Source organism: Lutra lutra, chromosome 5, assembly GCF_902655055.1.
Source record: "Lutra lutra chromosome 5, mLutLut1.2, whole genome shotgun sequence".
Lineage (NCBI taxonomy): Eukaryota > Metazoa > Chordata > Mammalia > Carnivora > Mustelidae > Lutra > Lutra lutra.
The window spans coordinates 33,122,648-33,145,763 of NC_062282.1; the positions used below are offsets into that span (position 1 = coordinate 33,122,648).

Here is a 23,116-nt window from a genome sequence, read left to right on the forward strand (position 1 = left end):
TCATCAAAAATACTATATATTTATATGCTTATTTTATTTTTTGTATGTCTTCCTCCACATGACTGTGAGCTTCATGAAGGCAAGGGATTTTGTCTTTTTATTCACTGTTAATTCCCCGGCATCTTAAACAGTACTTGGCACATTGTAGACATTCAGAATTATCTGCTGAATGAGTGCATGAAGGAAGGTTGGGTTTCAAGAATGTGTTTTACAAGTTGTAGGTTTCTGTTTATTTATTAATTGAAGACAATTATGGCTTTTGTTCTCAATTCTATTTCTGAGAATGTTTAATACTACAGGCTTCATAAGGTCCTCAGAAGTCCCATCATTTTAGTGCAACAAGAACAGAAGAATTTACTGGATTAATGTGAAAGCTATTATCTGGGTGTAACTACAGAACATCATGGATTGAAACTGGATGGGAAAGGCTAAGGCAAGGTGAATAATTGTATGAAAATAACACAAAAGAATTTATGTCTAACTTCTGGGTGCACCAGTCTGCTGTTTTGTAGGAGGATGCCCTTTTGTAGGAATTATTTTTAGAGAGTAAATCTGTTTATCAGTAATTGCTTTAGGCTGAACATCTCCCAGGATACAGTATTTCCATTTTCCTGTTGGCACATCGTACAGCTCCTACTTCACAGATGTTCACTGTTTTCTCATTCGTTGATGATCCTATTCTGACACAGTAGAGGTGGCTTCCACCCTTGAAGCATTGAGCAGGCAACAGGCAGACACATTTGGAAATGGAAGCTGAAATGAGAGGGAGACAGTGTGACTGACCACAGACTTCGGGGTTTAATTTTACCTTGTTTGTTCCCAGAGCAGCAAGCACTTTGGTGACAATGTATTAGAAAGCTGGAAAAAAGGCAATGACCCAAAAGACCCAACTGTGCTCGAATGGAGTCATCTGGTTGGAAGAGACCAGAATGCACTAGTAAGCCAGAAAGATTCAGGAGTTGGGCTGTTTCTGGCACCTCCTTCTCACTCAATGCCCACATCCAATTGGTCGCTACATCCTGTCAATCCATTTCGACAATGTCTTCTGTCTCTCCTTGCTGTTATTTCTCATTGGCACCACCCAAGAACATTTAGTTAACTTCTGTTGAGAAGGTGCTATGAACCACATAATAAGCCGAGAGATTTACATTCTTTATTTCATTTAATCCTCACAAAAAACATATGGACTCTATGTTATCATGCTAATTCTACACACAAGCTTGCCACAATTAGTAAATGGTAGAGGCAGGTTTTAGATCATAAATGACCCATAGGCCTTAATTCTTTAACATAACTCTACATCACAGTTACTGATTTCTTTCTAGAATATTTCTGGGTGGATGATTCTTTCATGAGGTCTGGTTTCAAAACTACCCAGTCACTTCATAATTCATATAGATCTTGCATTCATGAAATCATTTAAAAATAATTACTTAAGATAAACTTACCAAAGCCAAGAATATTACAAAAATTTTGAGTAAAGGGATATAGGCTCATTTATATACATGCATATTTTAATCAAAGGTCAAGGTCCTCTACAGTTTGACATCAAAATCCTTTTGCATATTGCCTTCTCTGTTTTCTCCATTCCAGGTAGAGTAAGTCCCTCTGTGCTTCCCAACCAAGACCTCAGTGGTGGTCTAGTTTTTGTACTCCTGCCCATTCTATCCCCTTCTTTTGCTACACTGATGTGCTCCTTCCTACTTTCCTCCACATATCCAGTTTCTACAGGTCTCACTTCCTCCATGAAGCATTTCATAGTCACTTGTCCCATACCAACTAAACGGCAATTAAATTTTTAACTAAACTTTAATAGTGTAAATCCGTAAGTACTATATCTGACATTTGTTAGTACTATATCTGACACTGACATGTCTTTCTCTCAAGACAGTTATAAGTGGTTTATTTGAGAGATCATCTATCTCTATGTCCCATTTACCTCTTACTGAGGTGCTCAATTAATTCAGTTTCATCAGTTGATTTCAGTTCTGAATTTGGGGTACAGGTGTAAGTATTCAAAAAGAAGTGTATTGATAGATCTGGGAAAACTCATGTTGCCAAAATATCTGAGTCAGACTGAGAATCAGCAATGATGTCATTAAGAAGTAGCTTCTTTTAGGCAGATATCGGTTCTTTCCCAATGTAATAAAATGGGGGAAAAGAAGTAGGGAGACACTCATTGACTTCCTGTAGACTTCCTGTCTTTGGTAGAAAACATTTCATGAAAGAGCATGCATTCTCTTGTAAGCCCTCTGTCACCAGCTAGAGAAGATTCTAGTTGGGAAAGGTCTTGCTCATTGTTGTAAACAATAGGGTTTAGTGAAGGACACCTCTGGAGAGGATGTCCATTCCCCAGGCTTTTGGAAAGGCCATGGTCACCATTCCTTTAACATGGTTATGGCTTAAATGCTCTTAGCAAGATTATCTTTAGACTACCAGCACCAAAAGGCCCTTCCCACCACCTCTACTAATGCATTCTCCAACACTCAATTCTCATGGTGCCACCTTATGAAACACTTCCAGGCCAAAAGATTTTTATCTTTCTCACGGTTCTTATTACATACTGGTTTGCATAAGGTTATTCATGCAATTATCATGAAAAGTTACTCCTTTAGCTACTGTGAACAGTTTGAAGGTACAAAACTACTTTATCTTCAGTGTCTTCATCATACCTTTTACAGTGATGTCCACATCTTGACTACTAAATGGATGTGTGCTGAATAAATTTCCCCCTTCAATTAGCCAAGGGTGGATATTTTTGAAATTTAGGCAAAACATTCCACGTCCATAAAAATAGGTTCCTTAAGAAGCCATTCATGTTCTAACTTTTGAAAAGTGAACTTTATGTAATTTTGAAGTTCCATTTTAAACCTTTCTTTATTTCATTTTAGATAGAGAAGGAAAAGTGTAGCAAAGTATGCGATGTATTCAAGAACACAGTTCAACCAAGAAGACCTTCAGTTCAACTCAAAATTAATAATATCCCAACTTGCCATGAGTGGATTGCTAAAAACACATTTTTAGCTTTCTCTTTCTTCATAAATGCTGTGATTTGTACAGTGATGCTCTTCTATAGTGTTAATGAACAGAATTCTCTGTGACATTGACTTTTCCTCACCAATTGAAGAAGACTGACCCAGGAAGACCATATCTTTAGGGGGAAAAATGCTTTCAGTATTCTGATTGTGTATAAAATTAAAGAATCTTTTAAATTACTTAAATCTCTCATTACAAAATATCCATGTATTAGTTTGACTATCCCAGGACATTCTGTTAACTTGAGCAATATTGATTAAATATTCAAACTTTTCTGTGTTCCTTTTTTAGACAAACTCAGACTTCTGAAGACTGTAGGATTTAGATATATGTACAGTGAAGAGCTAATAGTAAAAGCAGATTTTGATGAAATTGTAAGCCAGATATTATTTGTTACTCTGATAGATCTGAAAAGAATAATTTGTGGAAAATAGGAAAAAAAATTAGTTGCTATACAGGGTTCCAGGAAAATCTTTTCTTCATGATAAGTATGGAAGGAGGGAAGCTGACACTAAACACATTCTCAAATACCAGTTCCATCTATTATAGCACAGACCATTTTATCCTGTTTCCTTTTATCTTCAGTGTGCATTCCTGACAATATGTTCCTATGCTACCATTTTCAAAGAAAAAGTTTATATTTTAAATATAAAATGATATTCCATAATACTTTCAGCTCTTTTCTACCACAAATTATCATTTATGAAAGACATGTCAGTTGGGTAATGGTGTTAGTCTGGCAATGAAAAATGAGTAGTGGTGTTTAGCTACAAGATGATTTGATAGTGATCAGAATTGGGCAACTTACAGAAAGTAGAAACATAATGCCACTTCCTGAGTATCAAATTGACAGAGAAATAAAGGAGTAATAACTCCAAGCATTGGTGAAAGTATGGAAGGCAGTCTTAATTATACATTGTAGGTAGGAATATAATATGGTAAAAACATTTCTGGAAAGCAAGTTGATACATAGTACCAACAAAGACTTTATATTTGGAAGTCATGTTTACCTAGGAATTTCATTTTCTAAGGTATATCCTAAGGAAATAATCTTAAAGATTTATCTGTGATAGATTTGTCTATTACAGCACCATTTATAACAGCAAAATATTGGGAAAAATCTAGACACTTAAGATTAGCTAAGTAAATTATAGAATGTCCATATAGGTTTTGACGTGAAAATAGTTTCATGATATATTAAGTGAAAAACAGCAATATATAAAATAAGATGTAAAGGATGATACTTTTTTAAAAAATGCAATGTAATCAGGGCCATCCCTGAGATTTATAAGGCCCTGGGGAATTTTTTATTCTTATTTTATTTTTTGTGAAATTCCTCTCTGTATAAATAATAACAATCACTCTAAATTAGAGTGTTAGCACCATACTAGCAGTCCAATCTCAAGCAATCTTGACAAATACCCTGCTGGTTGGTGGCTCACCAGGCTGCTTTCTGGAAATGAGGTTCTAGCTCTGAGCCACAGATGGCTCTACAGGCATGAGTCCCAGAGCTCCTTGGAGCAGCTGGTTGACCCCATGCATGGTGAGAGAGAAGCAGAATGTCAGAGAATGTTCCACAAGGGAAAAACAGTGCCTGAGCCCATGAGCCAACCCCATCTGGGCCCAGAGTGTCCTACCTGATTAACACTGCCTGCCTTGGCTAGTCCCAGGCACTGCAGGAGGACTTAAAAAAATTTGAAGAAGATGCTTCTAGCAGTTAGTATCCACGAGGAATTTGGTCTAGGCTCAGGGTCCTCTGGCTATGTTGTCCCAGCCAGTCCCAGATGCCAGAGGAAAACTTAGACAATTCTGATGAAAGCTTTCCAAAGCTGGGGGTGGGGAATGGTGCCTGAAGCATGAGACTGGACAGGTGATTCTCTACTGGAGTCTAAGGGTAGTATACTGATTGTATATGCAATGAACAATAATTAGGAAGATTCACTCTAAAACTATGAAAGTGGTTATTTCTAACAATGAGTGGGTTATGTTTTTTTTTTCTTTCTATTTAAATGACTTTATAAAATTTTTTACAAAGTAAAGGAGTTATTTTTGATTAAGGAAAAGTTTTTATTTTGTTTTTAAAAAGAGTATAAATGCAAATAAGATGAACTAGTTGCCAGGCGCCTGGGTGGCTCAGTGGGTTAAAGCCTCTGCCTTCAGCTCAGGTCATGATCCCAGGGTCCTGGGATGGAGCCCCGCATTGGACTCTGCTCGGCGGGGAGCCTGCTTCCCCTTCTCTGTCTGCCTGCCTCTCTGCCTACTTGTGATCTCTCTCTGTCAAATAAATAAATAAATAAATCTTAAAAAAAAAAAGATGAACTAGTTGCGATGAAGATTATGTGTGAGCCTTTCTAGTACGTGGTCATTACTGGAGCTCACCTGAACATTTTTCCCAGTCATAGCAGGTGTCATAGCCACAGGATTCTTTTTTCGTGCTATTGGTTGAAAGTCTTCTCCTTTCAAGACCCCATTCTAGCTGTGGACCATCTTGACAGGAACCAATATGCAGAAAATGGAGTTGCTGATTATTTAAACATTTCTCGGCCAAAAACTTACAAGCAGATGAAGTAAAGTAATGGCTGGTGTCTGTATCAAACACGCAGAGATCTTGTGAATAATGGCTGCCCAAGAGAGGAAAGCAAACATTCGCATAAGAAGATTAGAAAAAAAGAGATGGTAGGCAGTCGATATAATATGTAGACTCACCACCCAGTTTTCTTCCCCAATGCTCCCCCTGTCCCCAGCCTCTCTTCATTTGGTTCTTCATCTCATCTTGCGCGCCCTGTGATTTATCCTTCTAATGTTTCATCTTTATCTTGGTGTTCCTCCCAATTGTCTTCAAATCAAAGTCTGAATTCTTCAATTCTGGTCATCAAGATCTTCAAATTGAGGATCTTGACTCAGTTGGAGTCAATTTGACTCCAATTAACTTTCTACAACTTGACTCCAATTAACCTTCCTTTCTAGAATTGTTTTCTTTTCCTTCCTGATCGCTATCACTTGACAATTATATTGATCATTTTTGAAAATGATAAGATTACTTCTCCTTTGTTGGCATCCCATGTTCTGTTCCATCAGCATTGCATTGCATTGTCTTTCTTCTGTGCCTCTCTGTGTCCAGTTCAATTCCTGGCTGCACTTCTGCCTTCTGCACTTGGAAGCTATCCCTGACCAATCTGACCCTTATAGTCTGGACTGCCTCAGAACTCTATAACACTCAGTATTTGGAACACCAGATATATATATATCAGATATATCAGAGATATATCTATCTATCTATATCGCAGTACAACCACACTTGCAAATATATATATATATATATACACACACACACACATATATATATATTGCAAATATTTGCAATATATATATATGTGTGTGTGTGTGTATATATATATATTTGCAAGTGTGGTTGTACTGAGATTGAGGGCATGAGCTTTTATGTCATTCCTGGGGTAACTTGCTTAATCTTCCTAAGTAGATGCTGGGTCTTCCTCCTGAAACCTAACCAGTGGTCACAGTCCTTCTTTTGCTGAGAGGATAAGAGCTTTTTGATTACTGTCAAGTTGAGTTTCTCCTTGGATGTCAGTTTTAGAGTCCACAATCAGGGCATCAGTGTGTAAATTGATCTCCAGGAATAAAGGCCACTCACTCTCTGTGGGCAGAGAACTTAAGCTGTGGGGCCAGTCACTTCTCACAAATACCTTCAATGCTGTGTAAAGGAGAACTGAGGACTACAGAAAGAGGCTAGAGAGGTAGGGAAGAGCTGAAATTCTGACAGTTCCAGAGTATAGTCTGTGTTCCTGCAACTTGGTATTGCAAAGATTAAGACAGAAGCTCCCTCTGCATTACATGGGCAATATGAAGGTTGCATGTACTCCCCAGGAGGCCATCTGCTGGATGAGGAGACTCCAGCAGCAAGAAGCTACACAGTGGACCATTTCTGGTGAAGATTGGGGTGGGGGGGAAGAGAGGACCACTTTTGTGCTGAATTATATTTGTGGCATTATATGGAAAAATACCCTAGAGTATTCCTAAATAAATAAGAAATCCCTGTAAGTGTTCATTCACCTGTAGCACGGAGGAACATGAGAGCTACTTAGTGTTAAAAGTGAAGGATAGGGGCGCCTGGGTGGCTCAGTGGGTTAAGCCACTGCCTTCGGCTCAGGTCATGATCTCAGGGTCCTGGGATCGAGCCCCGCATCGGGCTCTCTGCTCAGCAGTGAGCCTGCTTCCTCCTCTCTCTCTGCCTGCCTCTCTGCCTGCTTGTGCTCTCTCTCTGTCAAATAAATAAATAAATAAATCTTAAAAAAAAAAAAAAGTGAAGGATAACACCTGGGCACAGCCTATTGGCTTCCTATCCCAATGTTCAGTCTTTCTCCTCTTCAGTCATTTGACTCTAACTTTTATTCATAGGGCCTATGCATCCAGCCAAAGAACTGCACTTCATAGCCTCCCTTGCAAGTACATGTGGCCATATGAATAAGTGAAGGTTAATGAGATGGAAGTGAGTGATGGGTGTTCTAAGAATTCTCCTTAAAAAGAGGGAAAATGTCCATTTTTGGTCTTCTCCCTTCCTGCTTCTACAGAGAGATCTCTGACCATGAAATAACTTTAAGGATGGTAGAACAAGAGCAGGAATGAGCCTCAGTCTTACTGGCAACAAGATAGTCGCCATACTAGCCCTAGAAGGCCTACCTCTGCATTTATTTTGTGAGATAGAGAAACAAAATTTTATCTCCAGCTAACATTGTTTTGAATTAAACTCAGCTGAAAGTAACCCTTAAATTAAGAAGCTCCCTTGATTCTCCTTAGTTTGTTCATGTAAAGAAAAGGCAGTTAGGGGTGACTGGCTGGTAAGTCAGAAGAACATATGACTCTTGATCTCGAGGTTGTGAGTTCAAACCCCACAGTGGGTGTAGAGATTACTTTAAAAAAAGATAAGGCAATTGTAACAACAAAAAGGAAATAGCCATCTAGTCATGGCAGTCAGAGGGAGATACAGCATTTTCCCTCTTCATTCTCTCTACCCCAGCATGAAAAAATAAACTGACAAAGGGGTGTGTTTATGTGTGAAGTCTGTACTCATACCACTTTCTCTATTCTATGCTTTTGGAGTCACAACCTTGCCCCATGCTTAGGAGCAAGAGGAAGGTTTTGAGAATAATTGAGTCTGAAACCCATTATGGACAGGAATAAGTCTTCATAAACAAAACTGCAAGTTTCTTCATAAACAAATGCCATACAAACTTAGAGAATGGGGCTGAGAGATAATTAAGAAAGCTTGCTACCAGCGGGGAAGAAATCAACACAGCAGAGGGGGTATCAGTTATGTGAAAAATTAGTATGTTTCGTGTTTGTGCTTCAAGAAGCTCAGCTTCTCTATCAAGCTGGTTACACTAGACTGGTTTTCCCATTTTCCAAATACAGTCCACAGAGTATCTCTCACCCACAGTCTTCTTCTGGAGACATGCAAATGCATTCAGATCCCAGTTGTTTTTGTCCTGGTTGACAATGGCCCTTTAATTTTGTCAAAAAATCTGAAACAAAAGAAAACAGGTAAAGAGCAGTGCACCGCATGGATTCCTAATGGTAAGTTTGGATGTAGGAGGAAAGGCAGTGGTGAAAAGTTCTCTCTTATCACCTATAGTTAGGGCATTCATTTTGCCTTTTTCCAAATATGTTGTCATGAAATATTCTGTCTGAAAGGTCCTTTCTAGCTCTCATGAGCCGTTATTTTCCCAGCCTAAAGTTGCTGTAAAGTTCATGGAACTGAAGAAAATGGAATTGGTGAAATTTCTGTTCATTTGTTCTTCAAATATTTCCTGGGTGACTATGATACTCTCAGCACTGTGTTAAGTTCTGGACAATAGTGGATTAAGTACAATTTCATACAGAGTCTATGCTCACAGAGCTTAGAGTTTTGTGAGGGCAGACTGACAGTAATCAAACACATGAATACAAATAGAATTGCTCATGTTATTCATGCTAGTAGAGAGAAAGCACATAATCAAGAAAGCTGACATCATGAGGAAGGTTAGGACTGGCAAAATGGAAAGACGAAAGGGAAAGTGTTCATGGCAGAGGAACCATCAGGCATGGAAGTTCGAAAGAGAGGCAGCAAGTGATTTTCCTGGAACTGTGAGAAGGCCTGTGTGGTTTTAGTGCAGAAAAACAAAAGCATGGAGCAAGATGAGGCCAGAGAGGTAAGTGTGTGTCAGGCTGTGTGGGGGCTTACAAGGCTTTTGAAAGATTTTTGCCTCTATTTTATAAACAATGACCAGTCTTCGGTGGGTTTTAAACAGGGGGGTCCTATGACAAAAGCAGGTCTGGATTCTGAAAAAGAAATTAATTCTGGCTTCTGTGTGGAGAATGGATTTGAAGAGGCATGGTGACCCAGAAGGTAGACAATCTACGAGATGATTATAGTAGTTCAGATGAAAGAGGACGGTAATTTGGACCAAAATGTTGAGTTGGAAATGACGAGAAGTAGATAAGCCTGGGACATATTTAGCAGGTTAAATGGATGAAATTGCATATCGTGGGCAAGCTGTGTGAGCTGCAAAGTATGATTCTTAGGTTTCTGGCTTGCATTAGACAATAGGCTTTGGTGCCTTAACGGAAATAGAAAATCTTATAAGATGCTTAATTTTAGGGGGACACCTGGGTGGCTCAGTGGGTTAAGCCTCTGCCTTCAGCTCAGGTCATGATCTCAGAGTCCTGGGATTGAGCCCTGCATCGGGCTCTCCGCTCAGCAGGAAGCCTGCTTTCCCCTCTCTCTCTGCCTGCCTCTCTGCCTACTTATGATCTCTCTCTGTCAAATAAATAAATAAAATCTTAAAAAAAAAAGATGCTTAGTTTTAGGGAGGGAAGGGTAATGACTCAAGAGTTCTTGTCTGCAAATGTTAAATTTGTGGTATCTTTATTTTTTAAAAAGATTTTATTTATTTATTTGAGAGAAAGAGAGAGAGAGAGCACAAACAAGGGGACCAGCAGGCAGAGGAAGAAACAGGCTACTTGCTCTGCAAGGAGCACATTGTGGGACTTGATCCCAGGATCCTGGGATCATGACCTGAGCCACCCAAGCATTCTTAAATTTATGGTGTCTTTTAGACACTCAAACAAACTAGATCAAAATAGGTACATAAAATGTATCTATTTTAGATGTATCTATTAACATGTGGCCATTTGGGTTTAAGCTCAGTGGAGAAGTCTGTGCTAATGAAATAAATTTGTTATTATTATTCTTTGGGGAATCATTGAAGCCATATGTATGGGTATGATTCCCCATTAGGAAAAGGTAGCATAAGGTGAGGGGACAGATATGAGCCTTGAGGAACTCCAACATTTAATGTCCAAGCACAGGCAGGAGGCTGCCAAAAACAGAGAGCACCAGCCAGAGAGGTAGAAGCCAAACAAGATGGTGTTGTATATTGGGAGCCATGGAAAGAAAAGGAAGGTCAACACTGTTGGATGTTCCTAAGAGGTCAAAGGAGATGAGGATCAAAATAATATCCATCACTTTTAGCAGTATAGATGTCAGTGACAATGGTGAAAATTGTTCTTTTGGGGTAATGTCTCAAAAGTCAGATTTTCTTCTAAGAAGAATCCATGGAGAAATGCAACTCCTAATGCAGGTGTTAATCCCTGCGTGATATTCTAGGCACTAGTATGTGATGGCGGGGGAAAAAAAGATAAAAAGAATGAAAACAGAAGTGGTCCCCTTTTTTGCATGAATGTAAAGGACACTATGAAAACAGACATTAATTAAATAATCATAGTAATGAGTTTATATATAAAGGCCATGATAGGTACTTTGTAGAAAGGGAACATAGTTCCAGATATCATATAACAAGAGACCTCAACTGAGAAATACAAGGAACGATCCACAAATAAATGAGGCTTGATCTAAGACAAGCAACTGAACAGTGTGTATGTGAGCAACGGGGATTAAAGCAGAGTGGGTAACACTTGGGTGTATTATATGAAGGGGAAGTCTTGGTTGTCTTAGCTTACATGAAGGGCCATCCAGAGAACCTTTAGACTAGTTGAACTCAACCTAGAGTTGACTTCCTGAGCCTATTGCATGAAACAAACTTCCCAGAACTGAATCTGACTAATCCACAGAACCACAATGGCTTCTGGAAGCAAGTAGTCATCAAAGGATGGCAGTAGGCAGCTAAAGGTAGATATTCTGCCATGTTAAATGACTGAATAGGAGACCAAGCTCACAGATACCCGTTTTACCCTACCAGGCAGAAGGTTTATTGAGGGAAGGAGGTTTATGCTAGAGGCAAAAATAAAGATTTTAAAAATCAATAAAGATTTTAAAAATCAATAAAAATGAATTTCATCATTTCCCACTCTCATTCTCTGTCAGGAACCTTATTCCTTCTGGTGAAATCTGGCCCATAGCTTTCCTGAACATGGAGACCTACAGCTGCTGGGAAGGCCTCAGGTATTGAGCTTTTCCATTGACATGGGATTATTTTTCTTTGTTGTAGAGCTATACCTCTCTGCCCTTCAGAAATAAGTCCACACTTAGGTCAGGGAAGGACTCTGAGCTGTACATTGTTTCCAAAGAGAATCAACTTTCAAGCACTTGGCACTACTGATTCAAAGTTGTCATGATCACACGCAAGGAGTCCGACCCCTCAGTGCGTCAGGTGGAAGTCAGAACTGGCTGTCAGCTGCCCACACTGTGCTGCATAGTTTGTGAAGGACGTGGAACAGAGAACATTGTGATCTTTGGGGGGTTGGCCTTGAGGGGATCTTTGGGAGTGTCAGTTTCTCAGAGGAAGAAAAAGTAACTGTGAAGGCATGTACCATCTCATTTCCTCAGGAAGCCAAACCCTTTTCATGTTGAAATAATTAAAAAATCTTTTCCTAACCAAGGATGGCCTGAAAGCCTCTTTGTCTCACAGTTCCCCGCACATTGAAAGGAAAGTGTTCAGCTTTATTGATGATTTTCTCTCTCTCTCTGACTTCCCTCATTGATCTTTTTGCCAGTGTTGCTGGAGAGAAAATGTATGAGATAGGATGTTTATTTACTTTATCTGGATGTAGAAAAGTTCATTCTCTCAGATTGGATTATAATTTCAATTTCTTCTCCAAACACAGTCATAGGAGTGTGTGTGCGTATGCATGTGTGTATGTGTGTGTGTGTGTGTGTGTGTGTGTGTGTGTGTGAGATAGGGCTGCTGTTTGTAGAGAGAAGATACTACCTAAGACGCCAAGACGATCTTAACCGTCTGAAGCCTGTGGTTCCCTCTCGTATGCGTGATCAGGAGTTAAGTGAAATCCAGCCATATTGTCAACTTGAAGTTCTCACAAATTTCTGTGATATCTCTTTATCAATAGTGTTAAGGTTATTTTAATAGGTTAACTTTTCCCCTTTCGTTCACACATTAGGATAGCCTAGAAGAGGATATGGAAGGCCAGATGGCAGTGAGCTTGGGGAAGGAGTACGTCTGTTGGTCAGTTCCCGTTGACCCAAATTGCCCAACCTTGGCAATGGCCCAAGCAAAATGGACCTGATCATACCTGATCTCAGACACATCTTCCAGGATTCTTTCTTTCTTTCTTTCTTTCTTTCTTTCTTTCTTTCTTTCTTTCTTTCTTTCTTTCTTTCTTTCTTTTTTAAAGATTTTATTTATTTTTTGACAGAGATCACAAGTAGGCAGAGAGGCAGGCAGAGAGAGAGGAGGAAACAGTCTCCCTGCTGAGCAGAAAGCCCCACGTGGGGCTCGATCCCAGGACCCCAGGATCATGACCTGAGCTGAAGGCAAAGGCTTTAACCCACTGAGCCACCCAGGTGCCCCCAGGATTCTTTCAATAAAAATGAGACATGTTTCGAAAAAGCATGCTGAAAAAGTTGGAAGATATTAATTATTAGAAGCCCTTAACCACTCTTCCAAGTTACTGACTCACCAGACTATTTTCTCCTGCCCCTCCATGACAGTTGCCTGATAATTGAACTTCCCAGTTTGTAGGCTCCTCTGGTTAGAGTAGGAAGTTAGATAGTAATGAGCAGGGCAGGGATGGAGCAGAAAGGCACCTGCTAAGCATCAAAAGGGGGTTGAAGCTACCTGTTGTGATGAGGAAATCTTAGGCCAACAGCAAGCTGAGGTTATGTGGTATCTTCAGGTGACTTTTCCCTCATTATAATACCATTTACATTGCAGTTTTGAAAGATCCTTGCCCCTAACTAAAATCACCATGACAGTTCTGCTCAATCCAAATAAGGATTGGTATGTGGATTCCTGGAAAAAAGCAGACTTCCACCCAGAAGTGGAACTACGTCAATGAACATTCCTCCCCTAATTACTCAAAATACAACACAAGCTTGTAAACAGACTACTCTATGTATATCTTGATAGATAGATATAGATGTAGATAAATTTAAAAGCTTTCTCTAGTCAATTTGTTTCCAAAGTGCCTTTAAGTTTTTACCTCTCTTCAAAACAATGGTTCTCAACTCTGCATGGATCTGGTTAGTTGGAAGAGATTTTAAATAAACACCAAATACCAGGCTCTCTGCAGCTCAATGACATCAGAATCATGGGATGGGACCCAAGCAGAGGTGATTTTTAAAAGAAGTGCCCCATCTGGAGTTAAAAAAACACACATTGTTTTAGAGGAATTGATATGCGATAACATAGACGATGAATTATGTATTTGTTTTATTTGAGGAAGAAGTCTTGGAACTCATATCAGAAGACCCTTTAGAAAATAAGATCTTGGTCCTACTTTGGCAAATGGGTGAATAATCGTGCATTTATATATTTTAAATTAAAACAAAATGCTTAGGTAATTAAAAAGTAGTATGCATTACTTTTTTATGGCTCTCCACTTCAAGCACATTTCCAGTTTACCATTAATTCTGATTTTGTTAGGGTGCTTGGGTGGCTCAGTCAGTTCAGCATCTGCCTTTGGCTCAGGTCATGATCCGAGGGTCCTGGGATGGAGCCCTGCATGGGACTCACTGCTCAGTGGAAGCCTGCTTCCCCCTCTCTGTCTGCCACTCCCCTTGTTTGTTCTCTCTCTCTCTCTCTCTGTCAAATAAATAAATAAAATCTTTTAAAACATTCTGATTTTGTTAGACATTAAATTCAAATACTGAAGCATTCGATTGGAAAAGAACATTGACCTCACTCTCTAAAGTCTGAAGATATCTACCCAACTAATAACTTTTATTGCTGCCTGTCTTCATTATGACACAGGTTGAAATATGAAACCCAGCCCATTGCGGAAGCATCCACTTTCTCTTCCCAAAACACACTCAGGAAATAGACCCACTGTGGATGCTATACAACCACTCTTGGTGGGGGGGCATCTTAGCAGACCCCAGAACCCTGAGCTGCTACTCACCTCCTTCACAGGTGAGTGAGTCTGAAATGTGCGGTGTCCAGGAACCCTCACTGCATGTGTACCTTGATGGCCCAGCAACAACAAAGCCTTTGGGGCACGTTAGCTCAATGGAATCGCCAATTTCATACAATTTCTGAAATGGTGAGATCGTCAGACCTTCTTGCGCAACTGGCTTGAGGCACTGTGTCTCTGCAGGCAGAGAAACACTTCAGATTTGCTTAGTGAAGCAGAACACTGAACAAATGTAAGCAGATTTTAGGCAGCCCAAGAGGTGATTTTCATGCTACTTATTGCATGGGTGCAGCTTTAAGGCCGTGTTTTGGTCAGAAAACTGGGGTTCCGGGGTGTGGGCAAAGGATCCCACCCTTCCCCTGAGAGACTCCTCCCCTGAGCCACTCCCTTTAGTTCCATTATCTGAGGTTCCCTTGCTAAGGATGTGGCTCCAGAAACTTTCCACTTTCATTACATTATTGGGACTTTTCCTTTCAAAACATACTTTTTCCCTTCTCCATAGCATGGGTTCCCAAAAGCAAGTCACCACAGTGTGGATGACCAGAGGCAGAAGTCCTAATTGACACTGGTCTCAACTCTGCTTTGGTGGGGTTCCCTAGTAACTCTTTGGGGTTCCTACTTGAGCCTTCTGGAAATCTTATTTTGACTTTCCTGTAGCCTACAAATGGGTAGGCTTCTTCCTCTCTTCCTTAATAAAGGATGCGAACATGCTCCAAGGAGAAATCTGCATGTCACATAAAATCCCTTTTCTGATACATAAGGAATGTAAGTATCATCTTCCTGGGACTCATCAATTTGCATTAATTGGGACATCAGGCAAGGTCCTGGGGTCTGAGGTTCGATGTAGGTAGTGGACTTTCGGGATTTCTTTGCTAAGCACATGCTTTGTAGTCCTGCGTCTAGGAGGCTAAGATACAGCAGCCTGAGAACTGAAATAGGAAGACATTTTGAAATTGAATTTTACCAAATGAATCCTATTTTCTCCTTCACTAGACCTTTTTACCAGAGTTATGTAAAATCGTACGACGTAGTGATCTGACGGTGTGATTTTGCTCTAGGTGTATGGGACACGTTCATTCTTTAGAGCAGTCATGCAAAAAGTCTGCCTGTGTCTCACGTTGGCATTCCACATCTCCTCGCCTCCACGTCCTGTCTGGTAAACATCTGAAGTACTGGTAGCCCACAGTTGTGAATCCAGTAAAGCAGGAGATTTCCACATCTTCCCCAACTGCGTACAGTTTCTTCTCATTCTAGAATTAACACAGAAACCATAAATTATCAATGCCATGATCTCTAAATACCTCGGGGGTAGTCCTGGATTCTTTCCATTCCTTCACTCCTGATCTCTTCAGTCACAGTCCTCTCAGTTTCTACTTTAAACATCTCTCAAAGCTCTCTCCTTTCCTTTGCCACCATCACTGTCTTTGTTCACAGCATTTATGATCTCTTACAAGGACAACTTTCTAACTGGGCCTTCTCCTAAGCCACCTTCCATATTGCTGCTCTAAATTTATATATATATATATATTTTTTTTTTTTCTTAGAAACTTCCTCCCCACTGGATATAGCATGCCCTACCACTGTAAAAGTTAAAAATCTGTATATACTGACCCTAGAGTAGCTATAAACTGAATAAATAATGTATTCTACAGGGATTTGCTGTGGTGGCTAATCAACTACCTATCATTTAAAAGTGTTACTCAGTTCCTAGTAACCCAGGAGTCATTCTATAGTTTCCCAGTTATGTGTAACTAAAGTACAACTACCGTCATGTGGGAGTTCACTAAAATCTTTGCTCCTGTAATACCTACCTCTCACAAAACAAAACCACCTGCCATTCTCTGAACGTGATATTCTCAGTCATGCCACCATGTCTTTATCGGGCTGTTCCCTCCGTGCTCCACACCTTCTGTCTTCCCCTCTCTCAGGACCCAACTCAAATAGAATTTCCTCTGTGAAAACCTTCACTTTCCCAGCTTCATGAGGTGCACCATTCTCTCAGGTCTGGCGGAAAGTCGTACAAAGCCCTATTTTTATAACATGTGCTACACTGCTGCTTCATTCCCGACCCAGGAGTGGCACTTCCACTAACAGATTTCTGCCTCACCTGTCTTTACAAAGGCCTATTAACTCTGCTGAAAGAATGCAAAACACCATTCTTCTGAGGGGGCAGTAATGTAACACTCTTTTTCCTTACTGAGAGGGAGAAAAATGCAAAGAATTGACTAGGAAGTTACTCTCTGAGAACTGAAATCGTGAATTTTGAGGGAAGTGAAAAAAAAAAAAGCTCTATTGTCAACTTTCATTATTACTTGGCCACACGATTCAGCTTGTCTCCTAGAAGATGATTACTTTCCTGACTACAAAAAGATTATTCCACTACGGGTTATTATGGGTGTGTGGCTTTGTCTCTAAGGGAAATGGACTAATGCGTAGCATTCAGGATGTGGCTATTTTATTCAAAGGCTGCACATTTCTTCTTGCATTCCTCCCCAAATAAATATGTGTTCCTGTGCTTCTGTTTATCTTATGAGGCTGGAACCTGTGAGTGTAGGTTGCAACCATCAAACTTCCACCAACACATCTGCTAGACTGACTGAACAAGGGAACTTTACCTAAACCCACTGTTGCTTGCCTACGGGGGTAGGCGATTACCTTCCTGTGCAAGGACATGGTTGCTCTAGCCTAGAAAGAGGTGTAGCTACCTCTCTCTCAGAACAAGGGGTATCTTTCTACGTGGAATCCCAGAAGGCACTCATTAGGAAAAATCAAAATTATATTATGTTTGAGTAAAAACTACTGTCAGTAGAGAGTGGGTCTTTAATAAAGAGCAAAAGAGAACAAAAAGTAGTAAATATATTCATAGGAATGGAAACACATGTCATCTAATTTTATAAAAAGAGTCATTCGAATAATGCATCACTGTTGAAACTCTTTGTGTGCTTTTAAAATTAGAATGTTGATCATTTTAACAGTGTTTGTGAGCAGCTGGCAAAAACAGGTTAAAAATTATTTGGGTATCAGGACCTGACAAAATGTGATTTTGAAGAGTATGTTCTAGGCCAGGGACTAGCACAGCTCCTCGGTAAAGGGCGGGCTACACGGGGTTCGCGGTGACTCCTCAGCTCTCCGTTGTTGCCACCATCGATAATACGTAAATAAACGAGTGTGATTGTATTTCCACACAATTTTGTTTAAAAAAAAGAAGAAATGAAAACAGATGGCCAGCCAGATTTGGGCTGTGGGCCACATTTTGCTGACCCCTGCTTTTGGGGGACTCATTCCCACAGTGTGGCTCTGGACATAGCAGCATCAGTATGACCTGGGAACTCCTTAGACAGGACAGTTTTTGGGCGCTGCCCAAGACCTGTTGAATCAGAAATCCCAGGCAAGAGACCCGGCAATCCGTGTTTTAACAAGCCCTCCAGTGCCCTGTAGCGTTCTCGAATCTCTGTTCTAAGGACTAAATGACATTTATCTCACTCTAAAATATTTCCTCCCCTTACAATCTTTAGGCAGAAGACAAATGAATGCGGAGGGTACATTAGCCCAGACTAGGCTCCGTAGATATTTATTTGCTGGCATTGGAGAATTGAGGGTTATTGATTTTTGATCATAAATATAATACAGTTGGAAAAAGATTAAACGCTTCGCTGAGTTTAAGAAAGCTAAAAATTTTTTTTTGAAGATAAAATTGATTAAGGAGCATGCCTTCTGTGATCCATTTTAAATATTATATGTCTAATTTATATCTCAACCACAGACCTGTCTGACAAACATACTTAGTTATTTTAAATCATAGAAACGTTGCAGCTCAATGAAAAAAAGATAAAATTAAAAGGTATTAAAACTATATTGATTGCTGAAGAATTCTACAGGTTTCTAACCCAAGGCATTACAGGCTCCACACCTCCTGTGATTAAGCTTTCTCTCTGAAAACATGTCTTAGATAGCAGATTAGTTTGCTCAGACTCAGAAATAAACAGTCAGATCTTAGTCTCAGATTCTCACAAGTCATCTGAACTGATATTGTGGCCAAGCTCCACTTTCCATTCACATAATGGACCATTACCTTAGGAGCCAGTAGTGCCAAGAAACGTAGGCGACCTGCTGTCTTTGGTCTAACAACCAGGTGTGGAGGGAGACCTCTCCAGGGAATACAAGACAGAGGCATGGTAGAGTGTTTTTAAGTATTAATTTTTAAAGTCAACAGAAGATGATTAAACTGGGAAAACAATGAGGTTAAATAAAAGAAAATGCCCAGTTTATGTTCTATGGTTTGGATTCCAAAGTCGAAGTGATGGTCAGGATGCTTACCCGGATAAATCCATTTTCCGGAGGAATTGGCCGAGGACACCCTGAATCTGATTCTGTCTCAGGGAGGTCTATTTCTTTCCTGTCTTCATCATCACCGACACATGGCTGTCCACTAAAAGGGGAAAGTAAATATGTGTGTATAATGTAACAAATGTGTGTGTGTGGGTGTATATAGACACCCACATACACACAACCCATTTACATGTGAATGTGTACGCATAGATATAAAGAGAGAAACCAGTAGAGAGAAATGGGTAGCACCAGATCCACCAATACCCCCACTAACACACTGTGTTGGAATAGGTAAAATTCTGATTCTTTACTTAGAGGAAAATAAAAAAAATCCCCGTCGCCCATCCTTACTCGTTCTCCATGATTGAAAACGTGCAGTGCTCCTCTTGCTGCTTCTCCCCCTCACAGTTTTTCCCTCCCATTTGGGGGCTGGGGTTGTTGCATTCTCGGGTTCTGGATCTCTTGTAAGTAGCATCACATGTGCTCCAGGAAGACCAGCAGCTCCAGCTCCCATCCACCGCATCTGGAACACAGGAAGCCCCCGTCATCCTGGTGCACCTGAGACAGCAGGGGGTGTGAAGCCAGCTGACGTGGTCTCCTCACTTTTTAGCTGTGTGATTCTTTGAGGACCGTCACAGGGTTATAGTGAAGATTAAAAGAAATTACCTGTGCAAAGGGCCTGACACCTTGCCTGACTTCCCTTTCCTGTTCCCACAGCCTGAATAAAACGGCCATAATTATGAATCATTTTTGACTATCAACATATCACACACATATGTAGATGCATACATATATGTATAAAGACAAATTTCTGAATAGAATATATATCAAATTATTTTCTTAAAGGTAATAGAATACATTCTTATCCACATGACACATCCCCTTTCTAGGGAGGATTAGAGGTAGCCATGAACGTTTTTTAGCCCTGTATGAAAACTTGGGTGGGGGCTTAATTTATCTCTGATTATAAAGCCATCGTCATTCTACATTATACAACAGAAGAGGCTTATAACAACAGTATCACATACTTTATTTTATAGTATGGTTTATTATTTTATTTATTTTTAATAAATTAACAATTTAATTTTAAATTAATTTAAATTTAAATTATTCAATTAAATTTTAAATGTTAAATTTCTTAAATTAAATTTTAAATTTTTAAATTTTAAGTTAAAGTAAATACATTTATTAAATTAAATTTAAATTAATTAATTTAAAATTGACGATTTAATTTTAATAAATTATTTTATTTATTTATTTATTATTGGCCACAGGTGCCCAGGTTACAGGCACTGTGCTGCCTATTCCATACATATATAAAATCTTCAGGTACATACTGGCATTGTCCCCATTTGATGATGAACAGATTGAGGCAGAGAGGGGTTGGGTGACCTTCCCAAGGCTACCCAGCTGGTAGGTTACAGCAAAGCCTCACTCTCACCAGGGCTGTTTGTTTGACTTTAGAGTCTAATTTTTTACAGGCTTCTTTTCCTTGTGAGTTTGCATAAGGTGAAAAATAAAATTTTTGTTTTCCTTGACCAACCTAGGACACCTTTTGGTGGGGAAGAGGGGCCTCCCCCACAGGAAGTCACGGATACTCACTGGATTTATAGTCTGGGGAGCGTCTCTCACAGTTGTCTCCGTAGGTGCCGCTCTGGCACACACACAGACACTCGGTCCCCGAGAGCGTGGGGCGGCCGTTATTAGGGCATGGAGCGCACCGGCAAGGGTCAAACTTGGCCGCATATTCTCGGAAAGCTTTCTTGAGGTTGCTCCGTCTTGTCACCGCACAGGGGATGTTTCTCACCAAGTCCGTGATGGGAGCAAGCTAAGAGCAGATGGTAGAGAGGCGGTGTGGTCCACCACATTCCTTGGGCATATGCTGCCATCACTGATCAATTCTCATGGACTGAGAGGAAAGGTCTGGAAAATCTCACACTTCAAAGGGATTATTGTGCAATATAGCATATCTGCTTTTTTTTTTTTTTAAAGATTTTATTTACTTATTTGACAGACAGAGATCACAAGTAGGCAGAAAAGCAGGCAGAGAGAGAGGGAGAAGCAGGCTCCCTGCCGAGCAGAGAGCCTGACGCGGGGCTCGATCCCAGGACCCTGGCATCATGACCTGAGATGAAGGCAGAGGCTTTAACCCACTGAGACACCCAGGCGCCCGCATATCTGCTTTTTGAACTAGTGGAGAAAAACTCTCTGCATGAGGGCAGGGGAGTTTCTTTTCTTTCCCTTCTAGGGAGGGTAGAGCAGCTCTCTACAGGATTAGCCGGATTCTCTTGTCCCTGATGTGATGTCTCTGGCACTTACCTTCCCTGGAATTCTGCTAGGAAGGAAGCCTCCTGGGAGGTGTCGCTTATTTGGACTTACACCACATTATTCAGTAAGCAACAAATGCATGCCTCAAGTACACTGAGAGAGGTGATGGAGAGTTGGGTGGTTCACGCATGCTCTGCCAAAATCTCATTAGGTTTGATTTAAGCAGAAAAATCCAGAGAGGGTGAAAAGAGGCTTTCTGTGTTCTTTTTTCCACGGACAGGATTGGCTCTTGGTGGGACCAGATGAGAAACTATGGAGCAGGAGAGATGAACTTGCCCGTAGGATGAATGGAAGAATTACAGTAACAAATAATAGAGCTAACACAAAATCAGGGCTCATTTTATTAACATTTAAAAACCTCAAAGGAATGACTATGTAATGCAGCATATGAGTCACAGGTGCCCAGATGGGCAGCCAGATCTCATTTTCCCATCATAGCCTGTGGAGCTCAATGTATCTTCACGTTGCATGTAAATTATTCTTCTTTCATAATGATTGAACTCCTTTATCTTCATTTAAATGAAATGAGCAGAATAGCTTCTTTGAGGGCTTTAAAAATGTGTTTATGTTTAGTCAAAACTGGTTCTAAATGGCATATGACTGATATGTGGGCAAAGTATTCCATCAATAATAAAAATCACCTTTTTATGTAATCCTAACAAATACAGGACAGGTAATTTTAATCAATGGTGATAGAAATTGAGAGCCAAATGGGTCTACAACCCCATTATCCCACAGAGCTAGACTGAAGATTTAGGCATGCTCATGGAATAAAAAGTTGCAAGAAAGGTACACCAGTCAGATTTATTATGCAGACGGGGCGCTAAAAAGCACCAGTTAAGGCAAGCCTGAGCAGATGTATTCCCCAAATTCCCTTCTTGGGGGCTCCTGGGTGGCTTAGTCAGTTAAGCAGGTAAGCAGCTGCCTTCATCTCAGGTCATGATCTCAGGGTCCTGGGATTGAGCCCCACATGGGGTTCCCCGCTCCAGTTCCCTTCGAGGTGGAGAGCCTGCTTCTTCCTCTCCCTCTGTCTGCCACTCCCTGTACTTGTGCTCCCTTTCTCTCTCTCTGTCAAATAAAAAAATAAAATCTTAAAAAAAATAAATTACCCTTCCTGGTATTTTATGTATACTAAGGATTCCAAATACCGTACCAGAGATCACTCATTTGAAGAGCAAACATAATCGATGTGTAATTTAACATTTAAAAAAAAGAAATGCACACTAAAGAAAGACATTTCCTTTCTCATGTGCAAGGAAAACGGAAAAGGGATTGCATGGTGTGCAGTTTAGGCTGCTAGAGAACCACTGTAGCTCTCTTACCCATAATATTTCTGACTCTTACCTCAAAGTCAATCACAACGGGATTTTCCTTCACGGATTCTAACCACTCCGAAAATTCCTTCTCCGCAGGACCAGAGTTCCCCCTCTCCCACACCAAGGCGGCGGCGTACTTACTCCTCCCACCTCGAGTCAGGGAAATAGATTTCTCTGCTCCCTGCAAAACCGAACCTGCAAGGTGTTTCAAGAAAATGACTCATTTAACTTTACTGCACATTCAAACTTTAAAGAAAAGACTGTTTGCATGGGAGGAGAAGTAGATGGTAGTCATGTAGCTATATTACAAAAGCTAGTGAAAGGCGAGAGAACAGTCTTCCGCCTCAACCCTCCAGGGAGTTCAGTAATAGAAATGATAATGCTGTTAGCTGTTCCCATTTATTAAGCAACTTGTCTATGCCAGGCACTTTGCACTGATTGTCTTAAGTTATTCTCACAACAATCTTGAGAAGTAGATATTATTATAAACACAGGCACTGAAGCTAGAGGTAATTTAGCCTGAACACATGTCCAGTAACTAGGGGTGGCGTAGAGGGAGTAGGCTGGGGCATAGATGCTGCCCAAGTCCAGGCTACTCTGCTCCCAGCTCTTGGAAGCCAGAGCGCCCACATTTGATGTGTATCAGCATATGACTTGGGACTTCAGAATAGCACAAATCACCAGGCTTCTGATATCCAATCGGAGGACTGCCAGGCTGGAGACTT

At 40.4% G+C, this 23,116-nt stretch overlaps 1 protein-coding gene across 1 annotated transcript in view; it reads right to left on the reverse strand.

Moving 5' to 3' along the window:
• Nucleotides 1–206: 206 nt before the first annotated feature.
• C6 (complement C6) overlaps nucleotides 207–23,116 on the reverse strand; it is a 60,167-nt gene continuing 37,257 nt past the window's right edge. Inside the window, exons 11-19 of the mRNA XM_047731130.1 lie at nucleotides 22,420–22,586; nucleotides 20,350–20,575; nucleotides 19,099–19,270; nucleotides 18,736–18,847; nucleotides 15,536–15,668; nucleotides 14,407–14,595; nucleotides 8,486–8,576; nucleotides 5,416–5,657; nucleotides 207–753 (exon numbers count right to left, since the gene is read on the reverse strand). Coding sequence (XP_047587086.1) covers nucleotides 572–753; nucleotides 5,416–5,657; nucleotides 8,486–8,576; nucleotides 14,407–14,595; nucleotides 15,536–15,668; nucleotides 18,736–18,847; nucleotides 19,099–19,270; nucleotides 20,350–20,575; nucleotides 22,420–22,586 — 1,514 coding nt within the window. The 3' untranslated portion in view covers nucleotides 207–571. The remainder of the gene's footprint in view (nucleotides 754–5,415; nucleotides 5,658–8,485; nucleotides 8,577–14,406; nucleotides 14,596–15,535; nucleotides 15,669–18,735; nucleotides 18,848–19,098; nucleotides 19,271–20,349; nucleotides 20,576–22,419; nucleotides 22,587–23,116) is intronic.